This window comes from Sarcophilus harrisii, chromosome 6 (assembly GCF_902635505.1).
Source record: "Sarcophilus harrisii chromosome 6, mSarHar1.11, whole genome shotgun sequence".
NCBI lineage: Eukaryota > Metazoa > Chordata > Mammalia > Dasyuromorphia > Dasyuridae > Sarcophilus > Sarcophilus harrisii.
In genome coordinates this window covers 253,682,200-253,699,414 of record NC_045431.1, presented here as the reverse complement: position 1 = coordinate 253,699,414, position 17,215 = coordinate 253,682,200, and the positions used below count along the sequence as shown (strand labels likewise).

The window sequence follows — 17,215 nt, the reverse complement described above, 5'->3', positions numbered from 1 at the left end:
TAATAAATTTCTGAGACAGGATTTGAACTCAGGTTGCCCAGATTTCAAGTGCATCATTCTATACACCTAGTTATATGACCGTAACCATATTATTTAATCTATGTTTGCTCCTGTTTCCTCATCTGAATAATCGTGGGGCAGGTGATTCCTTCCCTTCTAGCTGTGAATGTTCTTAATGATTAGATTAGGTACCTGGCTGAGTATTTATGACAACAGTGCTTTTTAAACCTTATAAGGCCATTTTAAAGGAGTATTCCATTAAAACTCTCATGCTATTTCTCTAGACAAATACTGATGTGGCCCAGCTGATACTATATTTTAGTTAGCTTGGGAATTCACCAAATGTTGGGAAAGAAACAATAAAGACTGATTTAATATCTTAAGATTAAGTTTCTATTAAAAATCATAGACATCTCTTGTCGGTCTTAGACTATTTAATATTTCTACCATCTACTTAGATTAAGACCTATTTGACATTAATAATCTATTCACAAATGACAATAAGGGGGGGATAAGTCAATAAGTTGTAATAAAGTAAGAATCAACTTAAAGTTCCCTTGGCTTTTAAAATATCATTTTCAAAGTAATAAACTGATCAAAGTTTGGTAAGATAATTTTTTTCTGAATTGGTGAGTTCTAAGCTCCTTATGAATCAGCAGTGTGTTGTCACAAGCTAATGTGATTTTAGGGTGTCATATTGGAATCTTTGCTTAGAGGAATCAGGATGATGTAGTTCCTCTTCACTCTTCCAGCTACAGTTCATATTTGGAGTATTCTGTTCAATTCCACGTGACATATTATTTGAAGAATATTAACAAATGGTAGATTTTCTATAGGAGGAAAAGTGTGATAATTGGAAGGTGTTAATTTTGTTTTATGAAGATGAATTGAAGCAAATTAGCGTGCTGCAACTTTAAGTAAAAATTTTAAAAGAGCACCTAAGAGTTGCCATGTGTAGTAGTTAATAAATTTATTCCCTTTCTCCCCAGACTGTAAAACCTGCAGGAAATGCTGAAAGTTGTAAAACAGTCATAGCATCATAGTTTTCTTGCAAAGAAATTTAATCCTGAAATATTTTAATTTTGTATTGCTTTTTCTGTTGAAATATATTTCCCATGGAACCCATAGAAATATTTCCAGGAAACATGATGCCTTTCTATCTCATATATACATATATTTCTGCTTTTGCATTAAACAATGCAGTTAACAAACATTTACAACCTACTTCATCCTTCCCATGTCACTGTGAACATTAAAAAAGACAACCGGTGAGAAATGTTTTCACTAAATATGTAGGACATGGGAGAACATGTCCTTTCTTTTCAAAAAAAATTACCAGACCTAATTGACTGGAATGGATTGTTCATGTATTAAACTTTTAAATTAAAATATTTAAATATTAATTTTAAATAATAAAGGCATCTAATGGCTTGTTGCTATATTTACCATAAATGACAGATTTAGGATCCTATCCTGGTAATAAACAGCTATGTAAAATGCGGAAGGTTCTGAAGATGGAAGTTTTAGGTTCATATTGCGGTACTAACTATTGTCATGACAAATAGGAAAGAGGAAAGACTAGAGTGAAAGATGATAACCTGATGTCCCTAAAATTTGATGACACCTTTGTCAATTATTCCATCTGAAATGATCAGCTTTATCTTTAACAAATGTTTGCTCTTTTATTTTCTTCGTCCATACTCTGTCTTTTGCTCATAGAAACAGATCTCTCACCAGAAGAAATTTCACTAAAAACCAACACTATCTTCAATACTAATTAAGCTCTTTTTTTAAAAACACAATAGATGAATGAAGGGAGTTGGCTTATATGTTCCCCATTAGCACGTTCAAACCTCTCCCACTCCTCCTATTGCAATCTATCAACTGCCTTTTTTTTTCTTTAAGATTTGTCTACCTGTCTATCTACCTAAACATACCTATAACTATACTTATACCATCTATCTCTAACAAATACATTTATGTGTTTTATATTAATAATTACATAATATTAATTGTGTATAATTATGCATTCCTATGTATATATTCATCTACCACAACCATATCCACTATATTCTATATTGCCTTTTTTCATTTCTCAAATTGCATCTATCTGATTTTTGAAACAAAGATAAAATTTTCTGGAGTCCCTGCAATCTGGAAGAAAGTAAATATCTTGGAGCAGCAAAATAAACTTATTCTCCAATTACTAATGGTTCATATTCTATTATGACATTTTACCAAATATGCATATACATTTCAAGAGTTTAAGATTGTGAATAATTCCAATTTAAAAATAGCTTTTTAAAGGCAGTGCAGTCTCACGTAAGTTTTAGAAAACCTGTCACAAAATCACTGCATCTGTCTCTGTTACCTTTTATGCCATCTTTACTCTTCAGATACTTTGCCTGTGAAGTGTAAATAAATCTCTTTTAGATGATGGTTTACATTTTACCAAGAACTTTCTTCCCACCCAACCTCATATGATATCCATGAAAGATATTATTATTTTCATTTTGCAGAGGAGGAAACTGAGGGTCATAACTGAGGGTGAGAAATGATCAAAATTTGACTTGTCTGAGTCGCTGTAATTCAATCATCCACCCATACAAACTCTAGTAGAACTGATACTTACTTTGCTTTATATTTTTCATAGTTATTCCTTCTATGCCTTATTTCATGATTTTTAATGGATTTATTCTACAGCATGAAACTGGATTCTTAAAAGAAGCCTAGAAGCAAGCGAGAAATATAGCTTAATATATGTGGAATGACTTACCCTAGTCTGATGTATGGATAGCAAAGCTTTCTCAAGTATTCAAGCAAATTTTAACTTTCCTGACAATATTTTCATTTGATAGGAAGATGGTGGCAATGGTTCAACCATAGAATCAGTCAGTCATTAATTTTTAATACAGGCATTTTCAGAATCCTTACCTCTAGATCTCTATCAATTTCCATAGAGGAAAACAACCTTAATCAGTACCATGTTCTCTAATGCTAAAAATAACAAAAACAACAAAATAAAACAAAAAACCCACCCTCAAACATTGAGATATTATGGAGGTCTACACATGCCTTTATGAAAACAGGAATAAATGACTTTAAATGACCATCTATGTTTTCACTTCCTCTCTCATCACTTTGTATTGATAAATGGAATTAAATTACATATTATAAGGTTTAGGGACTTATTTTCATGCCCAGATTGTACTCCCAGAGAAATTAATTATCAGAGGCTTTGTCCTAATAGATACATTATTTTGGGAATGTGTTTGGGTAATAATGCTGATATGTCCAGGTCATTCTTCACTTTAAACTGGGGGCATCAATTATACGCAACAGAAGATGAAGAATGAAATGTTCCCATTAATATTTTAGGATCTGACTCAGTAAAGATACACTTTCAATTATAAATCAGGAACAATCAGGGAATACCATACCAATAATATAGTCCTAGTACACCCTTCAAATCAGCTTAATGAAAATGGATTACTGTGGATCCACTTACTCTGTGAACTCATCTGACATTTGACAGCTTAGATGTTTTGGTCAAATATATCATTAGGCATAAGGAAATAATGGCTTGGTGTCTAAAACTATGTGTATTTCAATTATAAATGTAAATGAAAGTCTTTAAACATGTTTCTGATGAGGTCTAAATATGGGGCACCCAAAAAAAAAAAAAAAAAAGGTTTAGTTGAGGTCTAGTGGCAGGTTTGGGGTATAGGAAATCACATAGAGTTCCCCTGCAACCCCTTTGGATTCAGTGCAAGGATATGGAGTTAAATGAAGTCTAGTTATGGCACAAGGGTTCCCAATAAAGGAATTTATTGGCCCTAAAAGCTAGAATGATAAAAGAGGTTTATTTGGGGTTTGGAAGTAAGGTTATAGTTAAGGAAATAGGTAAAGGTAGAGATAAGAAAGGCACCAGACACAGAGTTCCAGTGGACAGAGGGCCCTGGCGTAAGGCTGGCATATTTGGAACCTCTGCAAAGAGGGAGTCCCAGTTTAGAGCTCTTTTATAATGGGAGATTTAGCTAGAGGGGTCTGTGGGTATAGTCCCAACTTGGCTCAGATCCTGGTGGGACTGAGGCAGGCCCTGATCTTCTATTGGAATTCAAAGGAACCAGGATTTATGAATCAAAAGGTCCTTGATTGATAATTATATCAACTAAGAAGGGGTTGGGAATCAGAAAGAAAGGCATCTTAAAGGATTCACACCTGCATCAGAATCAGTTAAACAAAGAGACAATCAGTAGATGACATATTCATGTTGCTTGAACTCAAATCCAAAACAGTATGGTCCATGGAATCAGGAAATATAAAACAAGACTGAATGACTGGACAACAATAATACACATATATGCAAACATGCATGCATACATATACACATATATATCCATATATAAAACATACATAAAGTTGAAAATTGAATTTAATGAATTAATTGAATTTTGCTGAAACAATAATATTAGATTTAATATTGCTTTTCCAGGAACCTTCTCTTTGTAAGATTTACTACTACCCATATTTCATAGAAATTAGCCTAATGGTCCATCATATAACTTATATTTACCTCTGCCTTTGTGATCCCAACCATCATCCAGTCTCCAGAAAGACTTAAGATAAAAAGTCAAATCTCAACCATTTAAACTATTTTAGCAATTCCCATTGCCTAAGGCTAATTCCATCAATTGAGAAGCTTTGTCTACTGACATCACCACTTGGCCATTACTATGAGGGCCCCCAAGGAGAGATCCAAATGATCTGAGCTTAACTCTGACTATGTCATAAATAGACAATTAGAAGATGACCTACCCATGTTGCTTGAGATTTTTAACTCTCATCTGGCTAATTGTCATCAAAGATGCTGTCAGTCTTCATTGAAGGTGTTTAGTTCTTCAGAAAATCTATTGACCAAATTTACTGGTTACTGTTAGCCTCATTAAAAAATTCTATTCAGAATTCTGCTCCTTACTTTACCTTAATTTCTATTGTAACCTATATACACATCTATTTATCTATCATTCTATGTATATTTATTTATTAATAACTTTTTAAAAATTATAAATATCTTTCCCAAATTTCAGAGTTCTACATTTGGCTTCCTCAAAAATTTTTCTACTTTATACCATGAAAATTATTTTTGGAAGTTCCATTTTCCTTTCAATGAAATCATGTGATGCTGTTTGGATTGTGAGTATTAATTTCCTCACACAGTGATCCACCCATGATCATCCAGTCATTTGTATCAAGATTTTATAAAATTTTTCCAACTATGATCCCTTTTTGTCCAAGAAATTTTTATATGATCTTGTATATATAGTTATATAAAATAGGTAAATAAATCAAATATTTACTGATAATAAATAATAAACTCATTACTCACACATTTAGATATATGACTCTAAATGTTATCAAATTCACAGATTTAAAAGCTTTGATCTATCTGATCTCAGTTGTGATATTGACAATGATATTCAACCTGCCTGTCCCATTCTTCAACATTTGACCAAATGAATTCTAAGATGACTCTCTGTACTCCTAGAATGTTTAAAGAATGAAAATAAAAACAAATGCCTTTAGAAAAAGTCTAATTTTTTTTAGTTTGTTTTTATCAGACTAGAGTATAATGGATTTTGATATTTTTAATAAGGCCATAGACCTATTAGGTAGCACCATAAAGAGAAATTACTTTCCTATTATTGTTATATTCCAAAAGAGATACTGAATCAATTAAAGATAACTTCTCTTTCTCTCTCTCTCTCTCTCTCTCCTTTTTTTTTTTTTTTTTTTTTTTTTTTTTTTTTTTTGTGAGGAAGTCTGGGTTAAGTGATTTCCCCAGAGTCACACAGCAAGGAAGTATTAAGTGACTGAGGCTAGATTTAAACTCAGTTTCTCCCAAATTCAGGGGCTAGTGTCCTATCCACTACACTATCTAGCTGGCCCTGAAGATAACTTTCTGAAACATCCCAAATTGTATTTTCAATTCTTGGTCAAAAGATTCCCTCCTCCACAATTTTGCCCCAGTCTTATCCTTGGCTCCTTCTGTAAAGCAGGACTTGGATGCTAATTAGTAGTTCACCAATCAACCCTAATCTGACAAGGAAGCTATCTGAAGATTTTAGGCAGAGATAAGCTCCTAATGTGGGCACAGGGGCTCAAGTGATAATCAAAAAAAAGGAAAATAATACACTCTCCTGAAAGTGATAGAAACTCACTGAAATTTGTTGAGCAGGGGAACTGGTATCTTAGACCTGTATTCTAGGAACATTAATTTTCCAGGTGATTGAAGGATGTATTGTAGTTAATTTTTGGCAAAAATACCAACAAATAATCTATTGTAATATTATAGCTGTTAGAAGATGAGGGTCTATGATGTAGGTCTAGGTATCATGTAATGAAAGTAAAACCAGGCAATGTTAACATTCAGGGGTAAGAGAATGAGTAATCAGTTATAATACTTATAGTATAAACCTGAATGCCTGGAAGGATGATCCCTACTCCTCAATAATAGTAGGAAAGTTCAGAAGAAAGAAGAGTTTATGCTGGAAAATGAGTTTACTTATGTGTATTTATCTTTAAGATGTCTATAAGATATTTAGCTTGAGAGTGTGGGAAGAGGAGTAATGTTACGTAGGTCTGGAAAGCCAAGAGATAGCCAAAATGGGAAAGGAATTATATGTCAGGGAAGTTTTTATTTTATCCTAAAGTAAAGGAGAATCACTGAAACTTTTTGCTTAGGGGTAAGACATGTTTTATTCTTTATCTATAGCAATGTTTGCCATAGGATGAAACAATTTTGCTGTAATTTTGGCAAAATTCCTAACAAGAGCAATTATTCATTCTCTAAGGAATTCTGTGGTCATTGCATCACCAAGTTCTTGAAGTGCCCAGAGTGAACAAGAAATGAATCTCTGCATTAAGAGAAGAAAGATATGAAGGAGAATCTGAGAGGTTTCACAAAAAGAATTATCCATAGAGAAAATATCTCTCTATTATAAAATAATTTCCTCTGTATCTTAACTCTGATATTGCCTTTAGACGAAGGAAGAAGGAGAAAGAAAAGCTTTAGCCCTAGGAGTAAAAATGTCTCCAGCCTAAACATTGATGTTGTGAAGAAAGGATTTGGAAGTTCTGTATTCAGCAGATTTCATATTTGTGAAACCATAATCCACAGTTAAATTCATGATACCAATTACCTTAAATTTACCTGCTTTACAAACATATCTTGCATTTTCTGGTATCAAATCATATGTATTCTCTGATTTGGTAGTTTTAAGTTATCTGATTTATCAATGTTTTCTTACATGTGGTTCCAGAGAAAACCAATCCTTGAGATGGAGCTATTTGGAGATTTGGAGTGATTAGGTAAGAATGTGATCAGATCTCAGACATGAAGTGGTTTCATATTCTCTCTCTTTCGAAGATTTCTTCTTGAGGTTATACATATTATCTGAACAAATGTTTCTGTAAACTTAGAGGATGTGAATGAGACTCTTCCCATTTGGACTCCTCCCATTCCAACTCTACCTGAATTAACATTTAGCTATGTATGTAGTTTATGCAGCTTTAATCTACAGAATTCTACTTTGAATTGTATGTTAGTTGCTGCAGCTACAAACATATTTGCTATGAATATTTCCTTATATATGTTCTAAATGAAAATTATATATTCACAGTTTTTTTTTCTACTCAACTGCCTCATATTGATGTGCTGAAATTGAGGTGAAGACAAACTTCTAAAGGTTTTGCCAAAAGAGTAAGCAGTCTGGCATAATATTACATCATATTGACTTGAGATGCTTAACAAAGCATTAATGGGTTAAAAAGTTTATTTTTAAGGGGATTTTTATTAGAATGTCGGTCACTGGGTAATGAAATACTTTACACAATAATTTGTATATATTTTTATTAGTCTGCAAAAAATCTGCAAACTTTCCAGAGTAGGGAATGCCTGAATAAATTTAATGAAAGGAAAGGCCAATAGAAATATTAATGTAAATAAATTTAGAGACACACATATAAGGAGCTTTTGAAATTCATTTTGCTATTTGAAAGTAACCTTAGATTATAAAATGATTTAAAAATGTTTTGCCCAATCATCAGTTTGCTTCAGAATATAAATTTATTTTTTTTCATGTTTATATTGGGATGGAAACCACCAAAATTTCTTGGATTCTAAGATTATTTTATTTATTGCATCATAGCTCTCTTGCAATAAATCTGTTCTTGTGAGTTTGATTATATGTGTTTCTGTACATAACAGAAAGACAGAGACATAGACAAAGACAGAGACAACAGAGACAGAGATAGAGATAGAAAGAGAGAGAGAGAGAGAGAGAGATGTAATTAACATATTTTGCTATAAAATTTGTTGACATTGATATTGGATATATAAATTTAAAACCAAAATATAAATGTATATATAAATATAAAGAAAGATGCTGCATAACTATAGACACTGTTTACCTCCAAAGAAAAGATATAAAAATTTATCTTCTTAAATTCTTTGCAAAACAGAATGATGGGTGAGGAACACTGTATATACTCACAATTGTTTTTATTCTTTTCATTCTTTTTAAATAATATGTGTTTGATTAGGTGGACAGGAAAAATATATATTCTAAATGAAAATTATTCAAATTAAAATATATCAGTGATTTAAAAATGAGTTGAAAAATAAAATGTATATGGAGTTCATTTTTGAATGAACTATGATGAACAAAAATAGTACGGCATGCTGGATTTGGAGTCAAAAAACTCGGATACAAATTTTGACTTTCTATAAATACCTGTGTGGCCTTTCAATAATGATGGCATTTCTTGGTCTTTCAGTTTATTCTTCTTTAAATTGGGGGAATCTGGCTCAATGATGTTACATTGCATTTCCAATTCAAAATTTATGTTCCTTTGAGTTCAAACTTCATTTGGCTGATATCTATTTTTTTCAGCTAATAGATTACAATGATAAATATTTATATGATTTATCCACTAGACAGAAAGTTAAAGAATTTATGTAATTTAAATTATAAAACTAGAGTTGCATATAGAGCTGAAATTACAGTTTAGACTTAAGAACTATAAATAATATTCTTCCACTGCCCACTTGTTCATTAATGTAATTTGAGAGCAACTTTTTTCTTCCTTTTATATGTTTTCCATTTGAAAGAAAAGATCTTCTAGAGACAAAGACAGACAGACAGAGAAGAGACTATGCAGTCCCCATTTGGAATGTGATGCTTCATGAGGAAACAGATTCTCCTTCATTGAAGATTATTAAATAATAATGACAATGAAAACCTCAATGACTTTGCTTAGGTATGGTGCAGAAGGGAGTGTTTTGAGGTATAATTTTTACTTACTGAGATCTTGATTTGATTGTAGTTCTGTACTTTGGATTCTGGCTTCCCTGGTTATTTATTCAATATATAGTGCATAATTATTTTTGTCTTTTCAGCTGAGCCAACTTTCACCTATATGACATCTTCAAAAATGTAAAGATGGATAGTGCAAACAATGTAACTGAATTCATTCTTTTGGGTCTCACACAGAATCCAGAGATGCAGAAAATGTTTTTTGTGATATTTTTACTCATCTACCTGTTGACCTTGGTGGGAAATCTACTAATTGTCATTACCATTGCAGTCAGTCAGACTCTAAGCTCCCCTATGTATACATTTCTTTCCTATTTGTCCTTCTTAGATAGTTGTTATTCTTCTTCCATGGGCCCCAAAATGATAATTGATTCCCTCTCTGATAGGAAAACAATATCTTTCAATGCATGCATGACCCAGCTCTTTGCAGAACATTTGTTTGCTGGGGCCGAGATCATCCTCCTAATGGTGATGGCCTATGACAGGTATGTGGCCATTTGTAAGCCCCTGCATTACTTAACCATCATGAACAGATCAGTATGTAGTCTTTTGGTGGGATTGGCTTGGATGGGAGGCTTAGTTCATGCCATAATATTGATTCTATTCATCATTTGGTTACCTTTCTGTGGTCCCAATGTTATTGACCATTTTCTTTGTGATTTCTTTCCTTTGTTGAAACTCTCTTGTGTTGATATCCATCCCTTTGGGATTTTTGTTGCTGCCAATAGTGGGATAATGTGCATACTAATTTTTTTCATGCTTCTTGCATCTTATATCATTATTTTGAACTCCCTGAAAACACATAGCTCAGAAGGGCAGCGCAAAGCTCTTTCAACTTGTGTGGCCCACATTGCCGTGGTCATTTTGTTCTTTGTGCCATGTATGTTTGCATATCTACGGCCTATGACTACTTTTCCCATTGATAAGGCCATGGCTGTTTTTTATACGATGATAACACCAATGTTAAATCCCCTAATCTATACATTGAGGAATGAAGAAGTAAAAAATGCCATGAGAAAATTATGGAGTCAAAGAATGCTTTAAGATAAGAAATTAAGAGAATAATGTCAAATGAATATTAATATTCATGATAGCATAAAAATAATTTGTGATGAAATTGTATTTTTAATAGTGATAACAAACAACACTTTTCAGTTTTTCAATAGATGGATATATATATGTATAATATATATACACACACACATATATATTTATATATATTATTAGGGTTAGGAACTACTTTAAAAATGTATACATTATTTGGTCAATATCATTTTACATGGTTTTTGTTGAAATGGTCCTTTATCTTTGCTTTATTTTAAACACTCAAACCATTATTTAGAGAATGTGAGAAATCATCAAATTTATCAATGGAGAGAACAAAGCTGGGAATGAAGGGTAATATGATGAAAGATTAAAAATAGCACACAAAAGACCTTAAAATATGAGAATAATGGGATAATCCTAGATAAATTTTACAAGAATAAAATGTAAAAGAGTTACAAATTGTTTAGGATATGATCTATTCTATCAATAATTATATCTTCTGTGGACATAAAGACACAAAATGGAAAAAAAAAAAAAAAAAAAAGCCTTGACCTTAAATCTTTAAGGGACTTAAATTATACTGGGAGGGAATAATACATACATTAATACAAATTACATTAAAATGTAATACAAATACAAATACAAATTAATACAATTTGTATTACAGAACATTAAAAGAGACATTTATACTTAGAATTTTCATTTAGAATCAAGAAAGATTTCCTATGGGAGATGGTATTTAACCTGAGACTTGAATGGAACTATAAAAATCTAAACAATTAACTTCAGGAATGCTACTAGTCTAGACCTTGAAGAAAGGTTATATCATACCATATAAATTCACCTAAAGAGAACCAATTGATCAACTTGACTGTAATATAGAATGCATAATATTTGGGACCTAAAAATTCCACTGGATAGGATAGATGTCCAATGAATGAATAAGAAATCATTTAATAAGCAATTTTGTGCTTGTATTTCAGAAACCAAAGTAAATTCTGAAAGGACAAATGTAAAGAAGAATATAATCCTTTTTCTCAATGAGTTAGTATTTTAATAGGAGAACACAACATAATGGTGGGAGCAGATATGTTTTTTGCGAAGATAATTGGAGTCACAGGGCAAATGATTGCAATGATATTGTCAGCATGGTTAGTGCTTTGTGATTTCTGACTTAGTGAGATAAATTACTTGTAAAAAGGCAGAAAGGAAGATATACATATAACAATATGACTTAAATATAGCTGAACAGGAGTGTGATTAGTACGGGTTGAACTAAAAGTGCCTATACAGAAGTTAATATGGGAAAATCTGGGAATTTTAGTCAGTTTTGAGGTCAAGATGAGTAAGATGAATGATTTTCAAGTAAAACAATTGAATCCATTCATAGAAAGATAGAATCAAGAAATAGTGCTATGTAATGCACAAATACACTCCACATACATGTATATATGTACACATAAACATATGCACAATATACACAATATACATGCTATTGTATACTTCTGTATAAATGCATGTTACATGTGCATGTATGTTTTGTGTATATATACATGTGTGCGTATACACACACACATATACATAAATTCTTGTTTTTGGACATTTTTATGAGGAAGTAAACCAAGATTTCACAATTATTCTTCCATTACTGGGAAGAGAGAGAACTACTCTTCAGAAAGGTGGATCCCTACAGCTTGACAACAGCTTAGGAAAAGGCTTTCAAATGTGGCTGATCTACCCCTCTCTGTCACTTCAGAAATGCAATGTTAACTGGTTTATGAATGTTGGTCATAGATCTGGAATTGACAAATTGTTTTATTCCTGAAAGGGAGAGCCAGAAATTTTATCTTGATAGGAAATGGCAGAAGATAAATTCTTAAGTAAAGGGGCTTCAAAAGACAATATGCAAGCAATCTATGTGTGTGTGTGTGTGTGTGTGTGTATGTATGTATGTGTGTATACATATACATACATACAGGTACATAATACACACATTTATATATATAAACATGCATGTACATACATATATATCTATAATCATTCACATATATATATATACATGTATATACATATTCATCAATGTAAAGTTATACTTTGTTTCTATTTCTCTGAAGGTGGATCATATCATCCTTCTTGAGTCCAAGTGTTTCCATATTTTTAATCCACCAACTCATCATTTCCTATATCACAGTAGTAGTCCAAGCTTTTATACTATCTAGTTATTTTAAATAAATTAAAACCTTATTGGTTAATATGATTGAAATTTAGCATGCTTTTCCTTTTTGCAGTTTTTGGCTGCAGCCCTAGTTCTTTTCTGTGATAGTCTCTTTTTCAGTTTTCTGTGGGGGGTGGGGGGTGTCTCTGGGAGCAGCCTTCATTTCATTTTTTTTTTTTTTTATAACCAGCAACTTTGCTAAAGTTGTGGATTATTTCTAATAACTTTTTAGCAGAATCTCTGGGGTTCTCTAAGTATACCATCATGTCATCGGCAAAGAGTGATAATTTGGCTTCCTCATTGCCTATTCTTATTCCTTTAATCTCTTTCTCAGCTCTTATTGCTATAGCTAGCGTTTCTAATACAATATTAAATAGTAACGGTGATAGTGGGCAACCTTGTTTCACTCCAGATCTTATTGGGAATGGTTGCAGTTTGTCTCCATTACATATGATGCTTACTGATGGTTTTAAATAGATGGCAGCCTTCATTTCAATTCCGTAATCATCACATCATCACAAGAACAGCCGGGGTTAAAGTCCAAATCCTTTACTGTCTCCTTGCCTGGGACTGTGCAGCTTTCTTAGAGGCCTTCCTCTCCTTGGTTCTGAGAGCTTGAGCTCCTGTCTGTCTTCTCTGCCCTCTGAATCTCTCCAAAATCTACTTGGCTGAGGTTTCTAGCTTATATGCTCCATACTGAGTATAAACCAATCATATCTCACTAGGAAACCATTATTTGTTGTAAGATTAAATCTATCATACTGAACCATGTCAAACTAGATAATCATTGTCTCTATCAATTCCACTGATTTAGCACCTTGTAAGAATCCATTGTTTCAAGTTCAGAGTTCTGGCCATAATACTTCTATAATCAGATATTTCCAGTGTCTTTGTATAGAACAGTGCTTTAATTTTGCTTGATTAAAATGAATAAATCTTTGAAAAAAAATAGTTTCATAGAGATTAAAGGATAAATTTAATAATATTTGTGTGTCAATGGTTGCACTCTTTAAAGTGTCTTAAACTCTTAGCCCTAATTTTCTCATCTGTTAAAGAGGGATCATCATGCTAAAACTCATGTCATAGTATTGTGAGGAATGAATGAAATAGTGCATCAGCATGTTTTTTATTCTTTTTAAAATTATGAAAATTATTTTTTAAAGGATTGTATAGAAACTGGGTTCATTTGATCTTCTTCAGTGGAGACACGCTTTATTTTTATTTGTCTAGAGGTAAAAATTGATCCAAAGAGAGTGATTCCAAAACAGTAAATTTGTTTATTATGAGTACATAGTTTCTGGCTCTTGACTACTGGCTAAAAAGACATGTGGGGAATATGTGATTTTGATGTGTGTGTGTGTGTGGGAGCACACACGCGCCCCCACGCAGTTTGTGTATTCTCTTCAGTAGTGATGTGGGAAAGATTCCAATCTTTGATTCCCAACCCTCCCTCCCTCCTCCCTTCCAGTTAATGTAAATTACCCTTTGACTCACAAATCCTGGTCCCTTTGAATTCCAATAGAAGATCCAGACCTGTCCCAGCCCCACCTGGATCTGAGCCAACTTTGGGGCTACACCCAAAAGCCCCTCGAGCTAAGTCTCCTACTATAAAAGGGCCACGCTGGGAACCCCTCTTTGCAGAGATTCCAAACATGCCAGCCATGTGAGGACCCTCTGTCCACTGGACCCTCAGTGCCCTCCTTATCTCTACCTTCACCTGTCTCCTACTCCTAAACTCAATAATAAGCCTCTTTTATCAATCTAGCTCTCTGGGCCAATAAATGCTTTTATTGGGGACTGGCACTGCTACTAGACCTCATTTACCGCCGTATCCTTGCGCTGAATCCAAGGGGGTTGCAAGGGAGCTCTGTTTAACTTCCTGTACCCCAAACCTGCCACTAGACCTAACTAAACCCTAATTACATTTAAGTATCCCAAATCTAGACCTCAACAGTAGGAAACTGCTCCAACAAACTTCACTTTTTTAACTATCCTATGCATTTGTCATCAATAAATACTTGCTTTACCCTATGAATGAAGTCCATTCTTTATCATCAATATATGGACTACATTGTACCAGAAAGCAGCTAGTCATTATAGTAGATATAGGGAAAATTGTGTTGACCTTCCTAGTTATGTGACTCTGGACAAATAACTTAACCTTGCTTCATTTTTCTCATCTGTGTCAGCCAGAGAAAGAAATGATGAACTACTTCATTATCTTTTTCAAGATACTGGCAAATGGGCTCATGGAGAATCAGAGATGACTTTAAAAAATGACTGAACCATACTCTATCTTCTTATATTTTTTTATCCTATCCCTTTGTTTCCACTTCCATTAATAAAGTCCTTTGAAATTTGTTTTTTTTTTTAATGTTTTAATTGGTTACACCACAAAAGAAAGAAACAAAGATTATCATAAGTCTTGTCTCTGAAATTGCCTATCTTGCCTGCAATCAGATAAAATTAACAAAATTTTGATCCACACTAAAAGGAGTTTTAAGATATTTAAACATCTTTTCCCATCATAATCCTCATCCTCATGACTTTCTTCTTCAGTGGATTTTTATTGTAAGCCAGTCAATAAATATTTATTACATTCTGACTACATGCGGGGGGAATGGGCTAAACTTAGTGATGCAAAGAAAAACAAAAACTATATCCCTATTTTATTTTTTTGATGTTGGAGACAGTGTGCAACAACATGTGTGTACACATCTATACTTACACATATATATGCATATATGCCTATCAATATATACATATATATGACATGCATATATATGTAAAATAAGTGGAAGATAATGTCAGAAGGAAGGAACTAGTTGTGGATGGGGGATAGAACACTGGTAAAAACTTATTGCGGGAAGACAAAATTGCAATTAGTCTTGAAGGAAGCTAGGGAAACTTGTAGACAGAGATGTGTAAGAAAATGATCTTAAATATCAAGGCTAGCATGTAAAAAGTATGGAGTTTATCAATGGCATGAGTGAAACCAGAAAATAATTTATACAAACTTGACAAGATTATAGATTAAACTGACTCATAAAGAATTCAGAACTTGGATTTGAACAATGCCAAAATCAGAAAATTAAACATGAAGCACTCTACTCACCTCCCTCAAGAAAAGAGATAAATTTAAAATTAAAAAAGAGGTATGCATATAATTTTATAATCATTGTAATAATTTGTCTTGCTGGACTATGAATGATTGGATAAAATTTCTTTTTTTTTCTTCCTAATTCAATTGGGGATATAAGAAATATGGATAATATATGCATGTTAAGAATAAATATAGATATCTTTATATTTGAAAATTAAGAACTGATTGATAATTGTATACCAAGATCAGTTTCAATTAAATTATGATGTCCAAGGTCAATTTATAGATGTTATAAAATTTAAAAACAATAGAAGATAGGAAGTGAAGGTACAAAATGTAGATAGCTTTTTCAAGAGGTGCATCTTTCATGAGGAAGGGAGATATTGAATAAAATACTATAACCACCGGGCATGGTCAGCTCAAATAACTTTTTTTAAAGATGAGATTGAAAATAAGCATATTTGTGAGTAGAAAGGGAAGAACAAATTTATTCAGAGTGAAATATTGGGTAGGTTAGAATTAGTTGAGGGGAATAGGAAAATGAAGAAGGGAAGTATGAAGAGTAGAGGTCAGAGAAAGTAAATGGGAATAAGATACAGAAATATAAGAAGAAAGAGTATGGTTCAATCAATTTTTCTAGTTATCTCTAACTCTACAAGACCTCATTTGCCAGTATCTTGGAAAAGATACTGTAGTGTTTTACCATTTCTTTCTCCAGCTCATTTTACAGATGAGAAAACTGAGGTAAGCAAGGTTAAATTATTGGTTATACAGAGTTATACAGTTAGTAAGGCTAATAAAAATTTTCTTGACTCCAGACCCAACTCTATATTTACTGTGCCACCCAGCTGCCCTCTGGTATGGCATAGTTAATAAACTGATGATAAAGAAAAAATGATACTTATTTCACAGTTTCCAAATAAAGAAGGTGTGTGTGTGTGTGTGTGTGTGTGTGTGTATGTGTGTATTTCTCCCTTATCTAGATCTTAAGGGGTAGAAAATAGGAGGGACTTTTCTATTCTCTTACTTAGTAGTCTGGGTTGAGGAGTAATAAGAAATGACCAAGAATGACATTGAAGCACTATGTGAAGAAAGTAATCACTAGGCTCCAGAACCACATTTTACTGTTCAAAAGTATCTAGAAAATTGATTTTAAAAGACTAAGACACATAACTGGGAATCTATGTTCATATAAAAGGAACATGTACTTTGTAGTATTGTAGCAATAGCTCACAATTAAACAGTGAAGTGTTTTGCAATATAAAAGAATTTTAACACTTGTATTATTACTTCCCCATATACATCCTTTATTTCTACAATATACATTTTCATAAGTACCATTTTTAAAAGGGAAGTAGAATAATTCCAGGAATAAAGCAAAGATGGCATGGTGAAGCCTGGAAATTGCTCAAGCTGTACCATATGAAATCAAGTCTCAGAGCAGAGTGTTATGTAATGAAATCACTCTTCAGC

The 17,215-nt window shown here is 32.7% G+C and overlaps 1 protein-coding gene across 1 annotated transcript; it reads left to right on the top strand.

Annotated features, from left to right (window-relative positions):
* Positions 1 to 9,503: 9,503 nt before the first annotated feature.
* On the top strand, positions 9,504 to 10,421 carry LOC100920925 (olfactory receptor 4C5-like). The gene has a single exon (XM_003773768.1). The coding sequence runs from the start codon at positions 9,504 to 9,506 to the stop codon at positions 10,419 to 10,421; it is 918 nt and encodes a 305-aa protein (XP_003773816.1).
* The last annotated feature ends 6,794 nt before the right edge of the window (positions 10,422 to 17,215 follow it).

Coding starts and splice junctions, on each gene's coding strand:
- LOC100920925 (XM_003773768.1), top strand. CDS start 9,504: ATGGATAGTGCAAACAATGTAACTGAATTCATTCTTTTGGGTCTCACA.